This window comes from Palaemon carinicauda, chromosome 5 (assembly GCF_036898095.1).
Source record: "Palaemon carinicauda isolate YSFRI2023 chromosome 5, ASM3689809v2, whole genome shotgun sequence".
Lineage (NCBI taxonomy): Eukaryota > Metazoa > Arthropoda > Malacostraca > Decapoda > Palaemonidae > Palaemon > Palaemon carinicauda.
The window spans coordinates 123297479-123319707 of NC_090729.1; the positions used below are offsets into that span (position 1 = coordinate 123297479).

Below are 22229 nucleotides of genomic sequence, written 5' to 3' on the forward strand. Positions count from 1 at the left end.
ATGTAGTGACTCCTGCCCCTTCTACAGGATCTGTGCCTACGGATGACCCTGGGTATGCTAAATTAGCTGCTGAATTGGAGGCCATTAAAGCACAGTTGGAGGCCTTTAAAGGTAAGGGTGTAGGTGAAATTAGTGCTTGTGAAAGTGCAGTGGAGGTGGCGACTGATCGAATCTTTCATACCCCTAGGTCTAGACCTCTACCAAGCTCCCAGGACCAAGGCAGAAGGTACGTCGAAAGCCGAAAGGGGGTGAGAGGTGCTTATCCTCGGTCAGTCGTCGCCTCAGACAGTCCTGTTGCGATCTCCCAGGCTGCTCTTGACCGCCGTAGGAAAGGCGTGTCGGATACGTTTGTGTCTTCGCCTGATCGTTCTCCCAGATGTAATTGGCGTTACGAATCAAGACCAATGAAGAGAGGGTGGAACCGGGACGTGCAGTCTCGCTCTCCCTCTCCCGGTTTGAGTAGCAGAGACCCTGATCCTTCGGAAGACGATTTCGATGTTCCTGTTAAAAGGGCGAAACAGAGAGTCCTTAGCCCAGTTAATCCTGCTAGACTCCCTACTTCTTCTGCCAGCGCTCCCAGTCAAGCCGTACGACAACTGCCGTCTTCGGCACCGCGAGAGCCAGCGGAGGTTGCTAAAGCTTTCATGGTTGTTATGCAGGAACAACTTTCATCGTTAGTTAAAGCTTTCAGCCACCCATCTCAGTCCGTCAGACGTAAGGACGTCTCTTTGCCTGTTAAGAGATCTTCTTCTAAGAGAGATTTTAGTATCTCTCCCAAGAAACCTCTGCGCACTTCGTTGGCCGTACGACAACGCACACCCTCTTCATCGGCACGCTGCCAGGAATTTCCTTCCCCCCTCTCCCGGCGCCAGGACGATACTGCCTCTCGTTCTCGGCGCCGTGACGATTCCGTTTCCCTTTCGAAACGCCTGGACGTTACTGCCTCGTTTCTTAGGAAACAGGATGAATGCAGTCTGCATTTTCAAGGCGAAGGCAGCCTGCATCTTCAGGACGCTTCCGTTTCTCGTCATCGTGACGATACTGCCTCTCGTCATCGTGACGATACCGCTTCTCGTCATCGTGACGATACCGCTTCTCGCCGACTGGATGTTAGCGGCGCTCGGCGCCAGGATTCAAACAGCTCTCGCTGCCAGACTGCTGGCAGCCCAACTCTTCGGGATGTTATCCTTGAGCAGGACCTCGAAGATATTTCGGAAGAGGAAGAAAAACCTGCCGACTCTTCTAGTGATTACAAGGTTCTTTCTCGCTCTCTTTTGGAACTTTATGGGGAGGAATTTCAACCTTCGGCCCCTCGTTCTCCTCAGTCTCAATTTACCAGGAAGAAAGCTACAAAGTCTTCGGCCTTCATCAAAATGAAACTTTCAATTTTGGCCAGGAAAGCTCTCGCTAAAGTGGATGATTGTATGAAGGAACAGAGACAAGTTGTCAAGACCACCTTTTCTTTTCCACCGTCTCGGCTCGCTTCCAAGGCCGGTATGTGGTATGAGACAGGGGAACCTTTGGGGTTAGGAGTGCCTTCCTCCTCCCAAGGTGACTTCTCGGCTCTTGTGGACTCGGCAAGAAGGCATGCTTTAAACTCTGCCAAGGTGATGTGGTCCATGTCGGAGCTTGATCACCTCGTCAAGGGAATTTTCAAGGTTTTCGAGGTTTTCAGCTTCCTGGACTGGTATCTCGGGACTCTGGCCAGGAAGTCTGAACTCCTGGAGGACACGAAGGACCTGACGAGTATCATGTCCTGCATGGACAAAGCTCTAAGGGATGGAGCTAATGAATTGGCTTCCCTTTTCTCAGCAGGGGTCTTAAAGAAGAGGGCCCTTTTGTGCTCCTTCACCTCTAGATCTGTGACTGTTGCCCAGAAGTCGGAGCTACTTTACGCCCCTTTTTCACGTCATCTCTTTCCTGAAGCTCTGGTCAGAGATATCTCCCTTTCTCTGGCTCAGAAGGCTACTCAGGACCTTTTGTCTCGGTCGGCTAGAAAGACCTTACCTGTTGCTCCTGCTCCTCTGAAGAAGGAGGAGAAGAAGTTTCAACAGCCCTTTCGGTGCAGGATCTCCTTGAGAGCGGTTTTTAGGGGGAGAAGACAAGAGTCAGGGCCAAGGACCAGCAGGGGTGCGTTTAGGCCCCGGTCCAAAAAATGAGATGGAAGTCCTCCAGACACCAGTAGGGGCAAGACTGTCTCGTTTTTGGCAGTCTTGGAAAAGGAGAGGGGCGGACACCTGGTCCCTCTCAGTCGTCAAGGAAGGTTACAAGATCCCCTTTTTAAAGAAACCACCTCTCTCAGACTCTCCCCTAGCCTTAGTGGCTCAGTACACCGACGCGGGGAAACGAGAGGCTCTTCTGGAGCTAGTCGACCAGATGTTGGTCAAGGGAGCAATAGAGCCAGTTCAAGACCTCGCCTCCCCAGGCTTTTACAATCGCCTGTTTCTGGTTCCCAAGAACTCGGGTGGATGGAGACCAGTCCTAGATGTCAGCTCTCTGAACGCCTTCGTGGAGAAAACAAAGTTCTCCATGGAGACGACTCAGTCAGTGCTGGCTGCAGTTCGTCCAGGAGACTGGATGGTTTCTCTCGACCTGCAGGACGCTTATTTTCACGTCCCCATTCATCCGTCTTCGAGGAGATGTCTGAGGTTTGTGTTCCAGGGCAAGTGCTTCCAGTTCAGGGCACTTTGCTTCGGTCTCAGCACAGCTCCCCAAGTTTTCACCAGACTAATGGCGAATGTGGCAGGCTGGTTACACCAGGAGGGGATAAGGGTCTCCTTCTATCTAGACGACTGGCTGATCCGGTCACAGTCGAAAGAGAAATGTCTGGAGGACCTAATGAAAACTTTACGATCACTCAGGACCTGGGACTCATCGTCAACTGGGGGAAGTCTCATACCGAGCCGAATCAGACTATTCTCTATTTGGGGATAGTTCTGAATTCAGTTCTTTTTTCAGGCTTCTCCCTCCCAGGAGAGGCAGACCAGGTGCCTGGACAAAGTCAAAGACTTTTTGAGGAAGCAGGAATGCTCAGCGAAGGAGTGGATGAGTCTGCTGGGAACTCTATCCTCCCTGGAGCAGTTTGTCCCTTTGGGGAGACTGCACCTAAGGCCTCTGCAACACTTCCTCGCAAAGGTTTGGAACAGAAAGATCCAGGAGGACACTTTTTCTTTTCCCATTCCGACAGAGATCAAGGATCTTTTAATGTGGTGGCTGGACCCAGCTCTGTTGGGAAAAGGGATCTCCTTGTTCAAGAAGAACCCCGACCTAGTGTTATTCTCAGACGCGTCCGAGTCAGGCTGGGGAGCAACACTAGGGAACAAAGAGGTCTCAGGTATTTGGGAAGGGAGTCAGGTCAGTTGGCATATCAACAGGAAGGAATTGATGGCCATTTTGTTAGGGCTCAAGGCCTTCAAAACCTCGGTGTCGGGAAAGACTGTGGAGATCAATTCCGACAACACCACAGCTCTCGCGTACATAAGGAAGCAAGGGGGAACTCACTCCCTCTCTCTGTTCTCAACTGCGAGAGAGCTTCTCCTCTGGGCGAACGAGAACGAGACCCAGCTGTTGACAAGGTTTGTTCAAGGGCAGAGAAACATCAGGGCAGACATGCTCAGCAGGAGGGGACAAGTCCTTCCTACAGAGTGGACTCTCAACCCGCATGTCTGTCGGAGCCTCTGGAAGTTGTGGGGCAAACCAGTAATAGACCTTTTCGCCTTCGGTCTAAACAAGAGGATCCCTAACTACTGCTCCCTAGTCCCGGACGAGGAAGCTGTTGCAGTGGACGCCTTCTTGATGGATTGGACTGGGCTCCCCCGTTCAAGATCATCAATCTGGTTGTCAGGAAATTCGCTCTCCTCGATTCGGGACGAATGATCCTAGTGGCTCCATTCTGGCCTGCGAGGGAATGGTTCATCGAAGTGGTAGGGTTGCTGATGGACTTTACAAGAAGACTCCCGGCAAGTCCAGATCTTCTCAGACAACCTCACTTCGAGAGATTTCACCAAAACCCCCTCGCTCTCAATCTGACTGCCTTCAGACTGTCGAGAAGCTCGTTAGATCTCGAGGCTTTTCGGCGCAAGCGGCGAAAGCTATTGCCAGGGCAAGGAGGATCTCTTCACAAAGAGTCTACCAGTCAAAGTGGGAGACCTTTAGAGCTTGGTGCAGGAGGCGCAAGGTTTCCTCGTCCTCTACCTCTCTAAGCCAGATTGCAGACTTTCTTTTGTACCTCAGGCAGGATGCTAAGCTGGCTGTATCTACCATTAAAGGATACAGGAGCATGCTTTCAACCGTCTTTAGGCATAGAGGCTTAGAGTTATCTCAGAATAAGGACTTTCAGGACCTCATTAGGTCTTTTGAGACAACGAAGCAGGTGCACTTAAGACCCCCTTCTTGGAACCTGGATGTGGTGCTTAAGTTTTTGTGCTCCAGGAAGTTTGAGCCTATCTCGCAAGCTTCTCTGCGAGATGTGACTAAGAAAACCCTCTTCCTTTTGTCTCTAGCAACTGCCAGGAGGATCAGCGAGGTCCAGGCAATCGAGAAGCATGTAGGCTTCACCCTAAATGGAGCGGTTTGTGCCTTGAGGTTCGACTTTCTCGCCAAGAATGAGAACCCTTCGAAACCCTGGCCCAGGACTTTTGAAGTCCCTAACCTCACGAATCTAGTAGGTCAGGAACAGGAAAGATTCCTCTGCCCGGTTAGGGCTCTCAAGGCTTATTTGGCCCACACTAAGAGCGTGAGGGGTGCTTCCAACTCCTTATGGTGTTCGGTGAAGGATCCTCAAAAACCCCTGTCAAAGAACGCTTTATCCTTTTTCCTGAGGGAAACTATTAGGGAAGCCCACCTCTTTTGTGAGGAAGAAAACTTCGCCCTGTTAAAAGTACGGGCTCACGAAGTAAGGGCCATTGCTGCTTCGCTGGCATACCGGAAAAATATGTCAGTTAAGCAGATCATGGACGCAACGTTCTGGAGGAGCAACTCTGTCTTCGCTTCTCATTACCTCGGAGAGGTAAGAGTGGACTATGACAAGTGTTATACCTTGGGCCCATACGTAGCTGCGGCTTCTGTATTAGGCAAAGGAGTTACTACCCCCACTCAACCTTAGTTTATGTACTTGTATATGGGTTTGTGTTTTTTATGGTTGTCTGAGGTCCTCGTCTTGTGGTACGGTTCCCTTAGTCCAGATAGATAGTTTATATCTATTTCTGCAAGGTTAGATGGTTAGCTTTAGTAAGGTTGCAGGTTTTTTATATGGGAAGGTAGTTTTCTGAAGTCTAGTCAAGTTGTTGGTCCTACCCCTTTGACAGACTCGATTGAGTTGTTTGCAGCGTAGCAGGTCTACTCCTAGCTGAACACTCCTAAGGGAAAGCGACTCTAGAGGCAGTTACCTTTGAAGTCAGCTACCTTAGCAGGTAAGGAATCAAGGTGTTTGTTCTCCTACAACTCTTTTGTTGTTTCCCCAACTATGTTTTTCTGTCTGTTTCCCTCCTCCAAATGTGTGAATCAGCTATATATATATAACTGCCAGGTAAGTTCTATTCATAAAAATGGAGTTTTTATGATAAAACAAAGTTTTATGAATACTTACCTGGCAGTTATATATATATATTTTAAAGCCCACCCACCTCCCCTCAGGAGACAGGTCGGGCAAAGATAATCTGAGGAACAGAAAACGGGAATGATTCCAAGTACGGTTGCCGCGATTTTCGATTAAATTCTGCCGCAGTCGGAGACTCAGCTATATATATATATAACTGCCAGGTAAGTATTCATAAAACTTTGTTTTATCATAAAAACTCCATTTTTTTCACTTTACCAGATAAGTAGCTCTCACCGAACCAGAATCTGGTCACCATTGACTGTCCATAGTGTGGATGCAGCATTGAACTTTTGGAAAATCCATTTTAATGCATACTGATGTTCAATAGTGTTAACTACCATCTTTAGTCCTTGCTCAAGCATAGTGGTGGAACAGTTTCTTTACGTGCATGTTAGACTGCCACATGAGAAAGACTGAGGAGAACAAGGGCAGCCATGCATTCACCCTGGTGGTCACGTGCTAAAGCAGTAGCCTTGCATGACTTGGAACCGCTACACAAGACAGCTTATCGTAAAGATATGGAGAGCTGTAGAAATTTTAATTTTAAATTTTGGGGTTGGGGCTGTTTCTTCTAGAAGAGGAAGAGCAATGACTAAATTTTGAAAATAATTTAATGAAGTATTACATGTAGTATTACGTGTTTTGTTTTGCTTTTACAGGCTTGTGAAAGTGACCCAACCACAGAAAGCTGGAGGAGTGCGGTGGAGACCCAGTTAATTAGTTATGCTAGTGACCACTATCCCCATGGTGTGTGTGCTGTGTATGCAAGAGCGCAAGGGTCAGCAGTTACGTTAACTATGTGTATAGAAGACCATCAGTTTCAGCCTAAAAATTATTGGTAAATTGCTTAAAGTTCTCATGATTACTTTATGTTTAGGTATAAAAATGGTATAATACACCTATTAAAATTGTAATGTCTAAAAGTAGTGAATAATTCCAAAAGTAAGTAAATTATTCATCAGTAAATTATGGTATTTTAAAATGCATTAACACACACACACACACACACACACACACACACACACACACACACACACACACACACACACACACACACACACACACTCTCTCTCTCTCTCTCTCTCTCTCTCTCTCTCTCTCTCTCTCTCTCTCTCTCTCTCTCTCTCTCTCTCTCTCTCTCTCTCTCTCTCTCTCTCTCTCTTTTTTTTATAGTTTATCTAAGGTGTAATTGAGTAAAATTTCTGCTGTGGAAACTTTGGAATATATTGATATTTTTATTATTGGGTAATAATTTGTAGCTACAGTATTTGTAATTTTTTCACAAATATTAATAATTAAAAGAATATTGACATTAAATAGGAATTACTGAATAAGTAATTTTACTATAGTCTGGTAAAAGTGCAATATCCATTAATTTAAGTTCCAAGAACCACATTACTGTATCTCTTTGCCATGTGGACCAAATTTCATTAACCTAATCAAATATATTCAGCTCACTTTAAATTTTTATGTAAGTTATAGAAAGTTATGTAAATTTATTAACATCATGTAGTTTTAGAATTATTGTTGTAATGTTTTTATCTTCCAAATTCCAGGAACGGTCGGTGGCGTTCAACGTGGACAGTAACCTTAGGTGGGGGAAGTGTTGAGCTTAAAGGAGTTCTTAAAGTACAAGTCCACTATTATGAGGATGGAAACGTCCAGTTAGTCACATCCAAAGATGTCAAGGGTAATCTTACAGTTTCGGTAAGTAGATGTCAAGGGACGCAGTTTAGATTCATATCGTAAAAGTACAGTACCTTAGTTGCATGCTGTAAACGATGGCATTTGTCTTTAAAGGTGAAGCTGTGGGGATACATACTTTGTGGATCTTTTTTATTTTATCAGTTACACGATATAGACTTTGAACAATTTAGGTGCTTTCAAGAAAAGGGATTTTGACGAAGGTAAAATCTATTTCTGGGCGAGGAACCTGTGTCACCCAGTGAAATGCTCCTCTAGCACCATTTCTAAGGCATATTTATTGCTGAATATACCAGAGAAAAAAAAGAGATGCATGGAATGCCAGGAATAAACCTAGCTCGCACTCTTTTGAGTGTCTGTATAGAAAACTGGGGCGTGATTGAACCACGACCATATATCCCTCACCAATTAGTTTTTATAACATACACACATTCCTTTTTTACCCAGATAGGCATTAAAGAAGTTTTTACTAAAGCATACAAAATGCAGAATTAACTTATCATCATGGTATTGGATGCATGTAAAGAGTATTTTCGTAAACATCGATACGAAGTAACTTATCCTGGTACTAGTTTAGTGTACAGTTGTCCAAACAGATTATTTTATTTAGTAACTTATATGTAAGGTAGCAATACACACCAGTTTAAAGGTTGTTGAGAGTGACAGAGGTAAGGTAGAGGTTATTGCATTGTTACACAATGTTTTGGAGGACAAACAGATTCTCTTATGATTAAGGCTCTTCACCACCTTAGCTAGGACCAAAAGGGCCGGGCGATGGTTGGTGATCATTCATATGGTATACCTATCTGTCCCTTCAAACACCCTCCCCTCCCCTCCTTAGCTCACAAGAACAGTAAGGTACAGTTTAATTGAGAAATCTTTGAACCGAGTCGCCGAAAAAATGCAATGGTTGCACTATTGTGTGTAAATATATGTTTGTCTTAATTTTGTGCCATAAAGTCATTGATACTGCCCTTTTCCATAGCTCTCATTTCATTCCTGGTTTTTACCCCTTATCCATTAGTCTTGTTCCTTATTGATATAGTTTATTGTATAGTATAGTGTATAGTTCAGAGTTGATACGGATGCAATGTAAAATGTGAGGAGTTTACAGTATATAGACTTGATGGAAGGAGAAAAGAGGTGAGTGAGTGGTTTCCAGTTAGAGGGGCCGAGAGCATGGTTACCATGGTTGTCCAATTTCTTTGTTGATGGAGCTGTAAGAGAGGTGAATGCTTGAGTGCTTGGTTGAGGATTAAAACTGATAGATAAGTGATTATGAGTAGGAGGTGAATCAGTTGCAGTTTGCAGATGATGCTGTATTGGTTGCAGACTGAGGAGAAGCTGTGTCAGTTAGTGAGCGAGTTTGGAAGGGTGTGTGAGGGAAGGAAATTAAGAGTTAGTGTGGTTAAGAGTTAGGGTGAATATCATGTTGCATGGTGAGTTAGTGGAAGTAGCTCGGTTTAAATGTACAGTACTTGTGTTCTGTTGCTGCAAATAGGGAAGTGAAAGCAGATGTACGTCAGAGAATGAATGAAGGATGTAAAGTGTTGGGGCAGTGAAAGGAGTGGTGAAGAATAAGGGGTTAAGGATGAATATAAATCGAGTTCTGTATGAGAAAGTGATTGTACCAACTGTGATGTATGAACGAGAGTTAAGGGGGGAATGAAAGTGACTTAGAAACAGAAATTAAATGTATTTGAATTGAATTTTCTGAAGAGTATGGTTGGTGTATCTTGATTAGATAGGGTTAGGAACAAAGTTTTAAGCGTGAGAACGGGCGTGAGGAATTAATTAGCAGCTAGAGAATCCAGAGGAACCTCCTAAGCTTGCACTCGCAGAGTTAGGGGGACTGGGTCATTGCCAGGTGTAAGGAACAACCTTCATGGCCCACTATCTGTGGGAGTAAATACCCACAGGTCCCTAGACACCTTCTTGCTGTGACCAGTGGTAGCTGCTCAGCATGTTTTATAGCAATCCTAGCTCCTTCCGAGGACAAGTAACATCTCGTCTAAAGCAGCGGTCATGATTTAAGTCTAGGACGAGAGCTAAGAATGTCTGGCATTTTTTCCTTTTTTTCTTTCCCCTTCTTGGGGGTGCAGCATTTATGCGATTATTTGCTGGATTGGATGTTGGGCAGTAAAGTTACAGTAACAAGCAACGTTTCTGTTCATGTAAAGATAGAAGAATCTGCCCCATCCTCCTTACAATGAGGGATGGACGCAATGTATACAACCCATTTCTTTAAGTTTACCATACATATCAGACATCATATCCATTCCTCCATGGTAGTCTGTCTTTTAACAGAAACCTAAGAAACTTTTCTCAGGTGGTCAAGAGGTGAATAGGAGTTGACACTTTGCAATTGTACAGGTCTTAAGTGCCCTGACATCCTAGGATTTTCATAAGCCAGCTTGGGTATAGGAACTTCCTCTCTCCTAAAGATAAGAATCTTTATAAAGGCTTAGTTTGTATTCATGTAGGATAAAATCATCAAAAATACTTTGGGGCTGGCTGGTAAGCCAATGTATTGGGCTATAGGGAGAAAAATGCAAAATCCCCCAAAAATTCAGGGAACTTCGTAAGGCAATGGAAAATGCATAAACGAAATATTTCGTCAAAATTCCTGTTACTTTTATACCTGTAGGGTAATTAGTAAAAGTATCTCAATAAGCCAAAAATGCTGATCCACACAAGAAAAGGCAATATTTCTTCTGTTCTTGTAAATTTTGATAATTATTGCATTTTAATATCAAACAAATTGTGAGCAATGGCATCTGTAGACATTCCTTGAGTTACATATAGAGTGCTTAGTCACTACAGTCTTCAGTGCAAGGTGAAACCCGGGGGGGGGGAGGTTAGTGAGTACACAATTTAGTTTTCCTATGACATTCCCTTGTTTTAAGTCTTTTTCTTTGTTTTGTAAAGAATTTCATCATGCTAGAAAGGAAAAAACAATCAAAACATCTAGTTAATATAAAGAAGAAAATACTGTAAGCTCTAATCGGGTCATATCAGCTATAATAGTGGAGCGAGTGAGTGAGTGAGGGAATGAGTGTTTGTTAGCTATTGTTAGTTCGTTTTTGTATATTAATACTCAAAAGGGAATATAAAATTCATAATCATGATTTATTAACCCTTTTACCCCCAAAGGACGTACTGGTACATTTCACAAAAGCCATCCCCTTACCCCCATGGACGTACCGGTACGTCCTTGCAAAAAAATGCTATAAAAATTATTTTTTTCATATTTTTGATAATTTTTTGAGAAAATTCAGACATTTTCCAAGAGAATGAGACCAACCTGACCTCTCTATGACAAAAATTAAGGCTGTTAGAGCAATTTAAAAGAAATATACACCAAAATGTGCTGGGAAAAAAGTAACCCCTTGGGGGTTAAGGGTTGGAAATTTTCAAAAAGCCTGGGGGTAAAAGGGTTAATACAGTATTGCATTTGTAAAAATATAAGAGTATGCTGATGATGCTGTCCTTGTTAGCAGAACACCACAGGATTTGCAATGCTTGCTTACCAGGCAGGCAGTTAATTCTAATAGCCAGGCCTTCTCCATCATGAGGCTCAATACTACACAGTATTCTAGAAGTTTTATTCCAGCTGTTACCAAGTTGTGGAATGATCTTCCTAATCGGGTAGTTGAATCAGTAGAACTTCAAAAGCTCAAAGTTGGAGCAAATGTTTTTATGTTGACCAGGCTGACACGAGTCTTTTTATAGTTTATATATGACATATCTGTTTTTGACGTAAATAGTTTATATAGGACATACTGTATCTGTTTTGACGTTGTTACTGTTTTAGAATTACTTATTGTTAACTTGTTCTCATCATTTATTTATTTCCTTTCCTCACTGGGCTATTTTTCCTTATTGGAGCCCTTGGGCTTATAGCATCTTGCTTTTCCAACTAGGGTTGTAGCTTAGCTAGTAATAATAATAATAATACCAGACTGCATGAAATATATAGAAGAAAGATAGAGATGGTGAGATCGGAGTATGCAATGGAAGATGAAAGGATTAATGAGGTAGAATCATTCAAGTATTTAGGAACTATGATCTCCAATACAGGGTCTTTAGAATTAGAGTTTAGTGAAAGATTGAAAAAAGCAAATCGGACAATGGCTTGGTTAAGTCAAATTTGGAAATCAATTCACCTGAAATTACACATAAAAATCAGACTCTATCAGTATAGTGAGATCTGTGCTACTCTATGGACATAAGTCATGGTATGTGAATGAAACAATCTCCAATAGATTTAGTAGATTTGAGAACAAAGCCCTCAGAAGGATATTGGGAGTTAAATGGCAGGACAGGATTAGAAATGAAACTAAGAGATTACTCGAGTGCCATATGTAGACAAGATCATGAAAGGGGTAGATGGAGATGGTTTGGGCATGCTCTTCACACTCCCCAAGAGTGATTAGTTCACCAAATGTTCAGATGGGCTCCACAAGGGATTAGAAGAGTTGGAAGACCCAGCCCTACATGGCTGAGGACTATGAAGTGCAAAGTGGGAGATGATGAATAGAGAAGTATTGAATTATAAGCTCAAGATAGAAGACTGACGAAATCTAACCGAGGCCCTTTGTGTCAATAGGCGTAAGAGGAGATGATGATGAAGAAATAAGGAAGCTTTGAACGGCCATATCTCGGAACTATACTTATTGACCGTCAAATTCTATCTTCCTTAGTTTTAAACCTATAGTATTGAAATTTGGTTTATATCTTAGAAAGACATTATAGAACAATTAAATGATGCCATTTTTACCTATTCTTGAAAATTTTTTCTTTTTTTTTCACCCCGGATTTATAGGTTTTTTTACCCTAATGAAAAAATTTATATAGCAAAAACATGACTTAAAAAAAAAAAACTTTTCATTTTGGGGGGAAGTCTGTATCAGGTCTATTTATGGTAGTAATCACAGGTCCTAATATCAAGTGTAAAGGGAGGAGATAAAGAGTTTGAAAAGAACTAATTTTTGGGATAAATCACATGGGTGGCAGAGAATCGGAGGTCAGAGGCAAAAATCATATACGGTTAGATGTCCCAAGTCACCTTACCAAGTGGTATGAATGTCAAGTCCTGCCCATGAAAAATGACATTGGCCAGCTGCCTCCCTTGAATAGATTGTATTTTTCATAACTATACAAACCAGAGTTCTTTAAATTACACCTCCTACCTAAACCATCCCCACAGGACCTAGGTGAAGGTCAAACTGGCTACTTGTTGTTGATGTCTCGTTATAAATTTCAACAGCTCAATTCCAGCTATGATGGAATCATAACTCCTACTCAATTTTGTATAGCGGTAGTTGAGAAAAAATACAAATCGCACTAAAAATTGTTGATTTTTTAAAAAACAGTATGTGTTCATATTGTACCAGTACAGTACTTGGTTTCAAGCTTAAGCAGAAATTAGAATTCTGTATGGAGAGAGTGCCAACATTAACATTGCACTTATTTCATTGCTATCTTGGTGGGGTCAGGGATTGGGTCATTCATATGAAGAGAATAAGAAGTTGTTTTGGAAAGAAGTGAAGAGAGTAAGGAAGGCTGGCTCAAGAATTGAAGAGACAGTGAAAGATGGAAATGGAAGGTTGTTAAAAGGAGAGGAGGCAAGGAAAAGATGGGCGGAATATTTTGAAAGTTTACTGAATGTTGAGGATAATAGGGAGGCAGATATAATAGGTGTTGAGGTGCAAGTGATGGAAGATGAGAATGAGAGAGAGATTACAATAGATGAAGTGAGGAGAGCACTAGATGAAACGAGAGTAGGAAAAGCGTCTGGTATGGATGGTGTGAGAGCTGAGATGTTGAAGGAAGGGGGTGTGACTGTACTTGAATGGTTGGTGAGATTGTTTAATGTGTGTTTTGTGTTGTCAATGGTACCAGTAGATTGGGTTTGTGCATGTATTGTACCACTATATAAGGGTAAGGGAGATGTGCATGAGTGTTGTAATTCAAGAGGTATTAGTTTGTTAAGCATAGTTGGAAGTTGGAAAAGTGTATGGTAGAGTAATGATTAATAGGATCAAGGATAAAACACAGAATGCAATCTTAGAAGTACAGGGTGGTTTTAGAAGAGGTAAGGGTTGTATGAATCAGATTTTTACATAAGGCAGATATGCGAGAAATATTTAGCAAAAGGTAAGGAGGTGTATGTTGCGTTTATGGATCTGGAGAAAGCGTATGATAGAGTTAATAGGGAAGCAATGTGGAATGTGATGAGGTTATATGGAGTTGGTGGAAGGTTGTTGCAAGCAGTGAAAAGTTTTTACAAAGGTAGTAAAGCATGTGTTAGGATAGGAATTGAAGTGAGTGATTGGTTTCCGGTGAGAGTGGGGCTGAGACAGGGATGTGTGATGTCGCCGTGGTTGTTTAACTTGTATGTTGATGGAGTGGTGAGAGAGGTGAATGCTCGAGTGCTTGGACGAGGATTAAAACTGGTAGACGAGAATGACCATGAATGGGAGGTAAATCAGTTGTTGTTTGCGGATGATACTGTACTGGTTGCAGACACAGAAGAGAAGCTTGGCCGATTAGTGACAGAATTTGGAAGTGTGTGTGAGAGAAGGAAGTTGAGAGTTAATGTGGGTAAGAGTAAGGTTATGAGATGTACGAGAAGGGAAGGTGGTGCAAGGTTGAAGGTCATGTTGAATGGAAAGTTACTTGAGGAGGTGGATCAGTTTAAGTACTTGGGGTCTGTTGTTGCAGCAAATGGTGGAGTGGAAGCAGATGTACGTCAGAGAGTGAATGAAGGTTGGAAAGTGTTGGGGGCAGTTAAGGGAGTAGTAAAAAATAGAGGGTTGGGCATGAATGTAAAGAGAGTTCTATATGAGAAGGTGATTGTACCAACTGTGATGTATGGATCGGAGTTGTGGGGAATGAAAGTGATGGAGAGACAGAAATTGAATGTGTTTGAGATGAAGTGTCTAAGGAGTATGGATGGTGTATCTTGAGTAGATAGGGTTAGGAACGAAGTGGTGAGAGTGAGAACAGGTGTAAGAAATGAGTTAGCAGCTAGAGTGGATATGAATGTGTTGAGGTGGTTTGGCCATGTTGAGAGAATGGAAAATGGCTGTCTGCTAAAGAAGGTGATGAATGCAAGAGTTGATGGGAGAAGTACAAGAGGAAGGCCAAGGTTTGGGTGGATGAATGGAGTGAAGGAAGCTCTGGGTGATAGGAGGATTGATGTGAGAGAGGCAAGAGAGCGTGCTAGAAATAGGAATGAATGGCGAGCGATTGTGTCGCAGTTTCGGTAGGCCCTGCTGCTTCCTCCGATGCCTTAGATGACCGCGGAGGTAGCAGCAGTAGGGGATTCAGCATTATGAAGCTTCATCTGTGGTGGATAATGTGGGAGGGTGGGCTGTGGCACCCTAGCAGTACCAGCTGAACTCGGTCGAGTCCCTTGTTAGGCTGGGAGGAACGTAGAGAGTAGAGGTCCCCTTTTTTGTTTTGTTTCATTTGTTGATGTTGGCTACCCCCCAAAATTGGGGGAAGTGCCTTGGTATATGTTTGTATGTATGTATGTATCTACTGTACTTCTGCTCTCACTTGCTTCGTTCTTTCATCTTGTTGTCAAAAATCTGCTGATAATTACTCAGTAGTGCAGTAATGTCTTCCTCTCCCACCAAATTGTATGTATTACTGGTGAATCGCTTCCAAGTGCTAGACCATATGGCCTCAATTCATAAATCCAATTCACAAATTTGGAATGAAATTCTTAAATATTTTTACAACTTTTCTTTATGGGGCTGTATGTATAATTTTTTCTACTTTTCTGTCTTGCGTACTTTTATGCTTGAATTTCTACATGGGTCAAGACGCTAAACTTTTTTTCTTCGTGATTTCCTTGGTCTACCAATGATGTGTTTGTGCTACATATGTATCTACAATTTTTATTTTGGATTAACTATGACTCATTACAGGATGTGTGAAGCAATTCAATATACTTCTCATTTGAAGCAATTGAAGGATTGTTTCTGACACTACTGATTTATACAGTATTCAGTTCATGTTTGTAACAGGTATAATAAAGAAATCAGTTCAGTAATTATAGTAATAAGATGATTTGAAAACTATTGTTTGAAGATTATTATTTTATTGTATCAACTATTGAATGCTGTTTTTTTTTCAGAAACACTTATATTTTTTTTTAAGAAGTGAAATAGTTTTTGTGTCAACGTATGTATTCATGCTACTGTACTTTTCTTTTAGGAAATATTATTTTTGTGAATCAGCGTATGTATTCGTGCCACTTTTATTTTAGGGAGAAGAGGAAACGGCTCGTGAGCTTGTGGAATTTATGGAAAGTGCAGAAAGTGAATATCAGACAGCCATAAGTGAAAATTATCAAACTATGTCGGACACAACATTCAAGGCCTTGCGTCGCCAGCTGCCAGTTACCCGTACTAAGATAGACTGGAACAAGATAGTTACCTATACCGTCGGAAAGGAACTGAAAAAACAATAATAATTAATATGGGACTAAGAAACATTTTTAAAAATAGGCTTGCTCTTCATGAATTGTCTTGGGAGCAAGTCTGGACAGTGCATTTGGCATACATAATTCCCATTTTATTATTGTCAATTGTTGATACTGCAGAGTTAAATTATTTTGTTCTAGATAAATATTACATTATTACTGTGTGAAGTTTATTATCACAGATTTGTTTATTTAACCTTCTGTGTCAAAATATATAAAAAATAGGTTCTGTGATTTACAGTTTCCAGCAAATTCAGTGATTTCCTTTCATTCCTTACAGAGGAAACATTGCTTATTTGGGCTTCTCTGGAGTGAATATCATGCCAATGTTATAAAAGCGCACTGTTAATGAAGGTTAAACACATCTCTCCTCCTTGTTACATTTGGGTAGGCTATCGAAGACGCCTTGCCTGTGCCATCGATGGAATATTGGCATTGATTTCGGGTTTCCTTGTAGTTGGGGTCCTTAAGTACAACCATTTAAGGAGCACATTTTTTTCCATTATTCCTTTTTTGTGATTTTGGTTTTGTATGCATCTGAGGTTATTTCATGCTCAAGTCACCAAGTTTTAGGATTTTATTAGGATAGCACAATAATCCATTTGTGGTTGGTTTAATGGGCCGTTTTTTGATAGTGTATCCAAGCATCAAGCCTTGTGGGCAGCAGGCTTTCTTACATTACCCACAAACTATTTATGGAATGAGCCAAATACATACTGGTATGCCTTCCCACTTTGAGGATGGCTATTTAATTAGACCACTTGGTAACTGGAGGGCTTGAAGTCGTTACCCTTCATTGCTGCTGTGTCTATTCCTGATGCCTTGCTGTGTGAAAGTTTAGTGGGGAACTACATGTTTGTTCCTAGAGATGGCCTGCTTGCTGACGGCTTGGTGATGTTAATTATATAGTACATATTTATCTATTCAGTTACACTTTACTTATTAGATGATTTTCAAGTAATGCAAATCATACCAAGTGCATTGCAGATCATTCTTGATTCGATCATGTCCTCATTGAGAGATGTCAACTTGGAATGTGTCTGCAGAGCTTGTTTAGAAGGGTTGGAAATTGGATGGGTTAAACACACCAAATATAGCTTTATGAAAATACTGTATATCTTTGCTATGAGAACAATGCCATCATCTATGTAAAAGTTTGGTATGGATTTTATAAAAATTCCTGAAACATTATCCCTAGGTAAGGGTGTACATTTTCACATGTCCTAATGCACATTAGATGGTTCTAAGAGCCCAGTTATTTATGAGCTTTTTACAGAACCAACTTACAGATCAGTTTTGTTTTCTAGTTTGTGATGTTCCATAGCTGTATATAATTTGAAAGAAATGTGCTAATGCTTCTCATTACTTTAATATTTTCTTTTTATATATTGTAATCTAATGAATTTTGTTGTGGAAAGTATTTTTATGGCCAAAAAGGGTAGGTTTATATATCACTGTTTGAAAGGCTTCAAGTCTTCATCAAAAAATAAAATTTAAGTATTAAATATCATCTGAATAATCCTTTCAACATATAAATAAAAAGAACTAGCACTTCTCTTGTAAGCTGATCTGTATGACAAACGTTTAGACTGGAGAATATTGATGAGAACACTATGCACCTTAATGCATTGGATTAAGGACTTTATATTTCCTTTGGTTGAATCCCTGTATTTATTTTTCATGCATTATATTTCCTGTTGGTCTGTTTTAAATTTTTTTGGTGTTACTTTCTCTAATTAGCCTTATTGCAATGGAAACAATTACCAAATGTCTTTTGTTGATTTTCTTTATTATAAAAGATTAAGAAAATTTTGTTTTAAGATATAAATCCATTTTAATGTTTGCTGGATTTTGTTTTATCCTTCTGTATTCTTGTGTGTTGTTTAGTTAAGTTGACACGAGCATTCTAATCTTGTAGTGTAGCTTTGAATTTTTATTTTTGTTTTGTCCTTATTTCTTTAATTTGTAGCTAGGAGATTTTTCTTTTGTCTTTTTTTTTTTTCCATCTGTGACTAGGAGGTTACGTTCCTGTTATACAGTTCACCCTGTTCTTATGCTGTGGATTTAGGTAGTGTGCACTTGTGTAACTTGTAAAGCTAGAATCAAAATTTTTTTAAACTTGATCCAGTAGCATAAATAAGCATGGCATTACCTTTTCCATGTGATAACTGTGAAATGTAATTTGTTCCTGGCTTGAGGTCTGAATTTAAAATGGAATGATCAGTCTGTAAGCTTATTCACTCACATGGATAATAAATTGCAAGTGTCTTACATGTGCAGTATTAGGAGCAAGATATATTCCCGTATAATCATCACTTCATAAATTTTAAACCATTTTTATTGTAATTTGACCTTTATTGAGCTTCTGTTAAAAGGTAAATATCTTCGAGAGCAAGCTTTAAGAAATTATGATCATTCTGTCACAGGGGACAAAAACTAAAATATTTGTTAATTTACTATGTTAATTTACAATACAAAAACTGTGGTTCCAGAAAAATTAACCTGTGCTGAACCTTTATTTGAAAACTAATTTTCCTAATAGAACGGTACTAAAGTAGGAATATCTGTAAAGAAACATAATAGGTGTATCCATGCTTACTAATATTTTAATTTTTTATGAGGGGGCTTTCTTAAGCAGAGCAAAAACTGTACATAAATTTTTTTTTTTAATATCCTTGTTCTTAGTGTCATTTATTTAAAATATAGTGATTTTTGGAGCAGGTAAAATAAGTTATTTGCCTCAACAGGGAACCAGATTCCCTGTTGATTTTCTCTCAAGGTTCTTAGAGGTGGCAAATAAGCTCTTGAACAGTTATGGTAAACTACTGCTATCTTTCAGGTTGTCTAAATATTTCATATTGTTTTGAAATTCTTTACTTTCCTTCCCCATAGTCTAGATTAATTGTTTGTTCCTACGCTTATACATACCTTTCGTGCCTTACAATAAATAATGGCTTTAGTGGAGCTGGAACAGCTCGTGAAATTGTCTTTGGCTTTAATGAGCACTGTCATACTTTTGCATTCTATCCAAGGTGGTTTAATCTTTTTCCAAGATTTTTCGGTGAATAGTTGATTTTGGGTTTGTATTAATGACACTGAATTGTGTTATGACTAAACCAGCAATAAATCTAATTTTTCTGTAGGTAGGGGGTATGATTGTTCAGTTATCCCTGTTTACCAAATGTAGATCATGGCCGCCTGTGAGATGGGCATTTCCTTTGAGCAAGGAAGATGTCTACCGTCTTCATTCTTTGCAATTCCCATAAAAATGCCTAAGACATTGTAGTATTTAACCCTTAGCATTTTGCCGAGGCTTTTTGGGTATACAGTACTCTCTTGGCTTGGTCCTGGGGAGTTACATTAGGAATAGGGAGAATTTTTATCTACATCAGTTTTTTTTTTTTTTTTTTTTCTTTAAGGTTGGTGGAGTGCGAGATGATAGCTGCACTTTTACATGTGCTGGAAGCTTTTACAGACTGCCAACAAGAAGTGACCCAGCACCCCAGTTGTAACACCAGTGATTCAACGGTGATCCCCATAGTGTACTCTAAGCCCAGTTGCAGCTAATTAGGCTGCAAAGAAGGCTTCCACTTCTGTGGGAGGGCAAGTGCCAAAGTTGGAATGGCGTAGAAGGCTCCTGTGCTTGTAAAACCTGTGTGTATATTAGAGTGGTGGTCCCCTGTGACTAGCTTCAGTGCCACTCCCTGGTCCTAGGGCTTCTCTCTCTGCCTGGGACCTCACCCCGTGTGTATGCTACAGCTGCCAGTGAGTATGCCTTCTACTTCTTCTGTGATGGTGTCCTTTCTATGCTGTGGTTCCTGTTGGAGTAATCCGTATAGTTTCTCCCCTTAGGGAACTTCATTGTTGATAGTCACTCAGACTTAGACATCAGTTTGCAGTCTCAGGAGAAAGTTGGTTAGTGGAAGAAGCCACTTCGTTCCACTTCCTCTTTCCTTCGGGTTGATGCACAGTATTAGGACTGGGGTCAGGTACTGCGGCCTTATGTCTTGACTGCCATGGTCTGTCTTCTGTTCCCCTGGCTACCCAATAGGCAGGGGGCCAGTTTTCTTCCCTGAACGAGATACTGTAGTATTCTTTGTCCAGAAGAGGGCACCAAATACTCTGGTTACTGGCAGAGCAACCAGTGTGGTTTCTCTACTTGGGCGTTTCATTGCTGATGGTTGCTCAGCCCTCGACCTCTCTGGATGTAGACTCTGTGGAGAAATTAGGTGTCCGAAGGAGAAGGTAGGTGTAGGGAGAAGTTCACTCCTCCTCTTCAGATTCTGAAGCTTTTTGTAAGAAGAAATTATCCAAGAAGGCCAGTTTTAGTCGCAAGAATGGGCCTCTTGAACCACCACTTATTGAGGCCTGGGTTCTCTGGCAGCCAGGTAAAACAGGGGTATGCCCCTGTGTACACCTGTCAACCACATGTTTTTGGAAAAGCTTGGGTAACTTAACTTCGCTTATTTCTGTCACTGCATTGAACAGTGTTGATCTTCCTCTCTCGGATGAATATTAATCTGGTCCATCATCTGTCCCCTATTACTTTGCTGGTTTTGTCCTTTGTTCAAAATTCATTTTTGCAGGGAGGGAGATCTACCTGGTGAGCCCTCTACTCTTGTGAAGTTAAGTATGTACTATGGATTCGGTTGCCCCAAAGGTACTGAACCTTGTCCTTGTACCAATGGAAGAAGAAAACCCTATGCCTCTTTAGGGTCGAAACCTTGCCTGGAGCAGCCATTGTCAAATCCTGTTAGTTGGTCCTAGATAGAGTTATACAATTTGGATATGAAAACTCTCACTTCCAGTCAGCTGAACATAGATCTGCCCTCTCAAGGCATTAATTGTTTCATATGCTAAAATCTGCTGTACTGTACCATCATCACCTTGGAGAGACTTAAGTCAGAAAGCACTTCCTTCTCAGCCAATGAGTCTTCTGCTATGGCTATCCTCCAAACTGACCTGTGGATTGACAAGTGGTCAGGAGCAGGAAGTACTTCGCTAGTACACGTCTTTTTATCCCTGTCTTTAGAGAAGGGGCAATGACCTTGGCACCCTGCTCTGCTGGTATTATCTTCTTGGCCACCATCCTCAATGGAGGAGCTAGTTTCACTGAGCCCTCCATCAGAGATCCCTTCATAGGTATTTGAAGGATCACTGGTCAGCCTCCTGCAATCCAGTTACAGTGAGACAGAAGGACGCATGGGCTGATCTTCCTGCGGCTGGACAAGGAAAACCTCACCTGGTGAGTCCAGCTTGACTCTAGACATGCAATTTATCAAATATGACAAAGGGGCGGTGACCCGGTTGCTCTAAGTGTGTGGTCAGTGGAGGGAAGCTTCTGCACGTTGTTCTGGAAATGCAAGCAGCCTTTCTACCTCTGTAAGCATTCCAAGAATGTTTAAAGAGGCATTCTAGTGTTGAGTGGCAACACAACTGTAGTAGCGTATGTCAACAAGTAAGAGGGCATGGTTGCACTGACCCCTTTGCAAGTTAAACAAAGTTGATGAACATTTGGGTGGTGTACTAAAACTTACAGTTGACAGGCTGGATAAATGTACTAGCAGATATGCTCAGTTACTAGTGGGCAAATCGTAAAGTTGGAGTGGTCCCTACTTCCTTGCGTAACGGAGACGTATATAGCACTGTGGGGATCAGTAAGAACCGTCCTGTCTGCTACATGGTTAAGCAGGAAGCTCCTGGTGTTTTGTTCTCTTGTCCAGACCCATGGGCTGTGTTTGAAGACCCCATCAACACCAATGGAATCCCTGGATACCAACACTTTTCCTTCATTCAGCCTGTTTGCCGACTGATAAACTGACTGTTGCTAACGCCAGGCCTTAGGATGACCCAGGTTGCTCCCAGATTGCTACATACAGTTATATCCCGATCTGTTAGCACTTCTAGTAAAGAGAAACTACCCTTTGGACCACCTATCTCTGTCAGCCACATCATCAGAGGTTACACCAATTTGTGACTATGCTTCAAGCGAAAGTCTTGTCTCGAGGTCTGCACTGGAGATTTCTGGATACTTGCAAGTCCTCTGCAGCTGTTTGACAAAAGGAAAAGGGGTCATCTATGAATTGTTGCATTAGAGTTATTTCGGTAATAATAACAATAATAATTTTATTATTACTAGCTAAATTACAACCCTAGTTGGAAAAGCAAGATGTTATAAGTGCAAGGGCTTATTAGCCCAGTGACAAAATGAAATAGGAAAACTGATAGGATACTGTTTTTGAGTGTACCCTCAAGCAAGAGAGTTCTAACCCAAGACAGTGGAAGCCCATGGTACAGACTATGGCAATACCCAAGACTAGAGAACAGCGGTTTGAATTTGAAGTGTCCTCCCGGAAGAACTTCTTATAGCTAAAGTCTTTTTTTTTTTTTCCCCCATACCAAATGGAAAGTACTTAACCTCCAAGTAAA

At 41.3% G+C, this 22229-nt stretch overlaps 1 protein-coding gene across 1 annotated transcript; it reads left to right on the forward strand.

Annotated features, from left to right (window-relative positions):
• Positions 1–6236: 6236 nt before the first annotated feature.
• Positions 6237–17642, forward strand: LOC137641458 (F-actin-capping protein subunit alpha-1-like). Its single transcript, XM_068374030.1, has 3 exons — positions 6237–6437; positions 7156–7306; positions 15585–17642. Exons 1-3 carry the CDS (start codon positions 6397–6399, stop codon positions 15786–15788), a joined length of 396 nt encoding a protein of 131 aa, XP_068230131.1. The 5' UTR covers positions 6237–6396; the 3' UTR covers positions 15789–17642.
• Positions 17643–22229: the final 4587 nt, after the last annotated feature.

Excerpts from the sequence above, each read along its gene's own strand:
- LOC137641458 (XM_068374030.1), top strand. The coding sequence starts at position 6,397 with ATGTGTATAGAAGACCATCAGTTTCAGCCTAAAAATTATTG. Across the intron at positions 6,438-7,155 it reads TTTCAGCCTAAAAATTATTG|GAACGGTCGGTGGCGTTCAA; the intron begins GTAAATTGCTTA and ends TCCAAATTCCAG. Across the intron at positions 7,307-15,584 it reads AGGGTAATCTTACAGTTTCG|GGAGAAGAGGAAACGGCTCG; the intron begins GTAAGTAGATGT and ends CTTTTATTTTAG.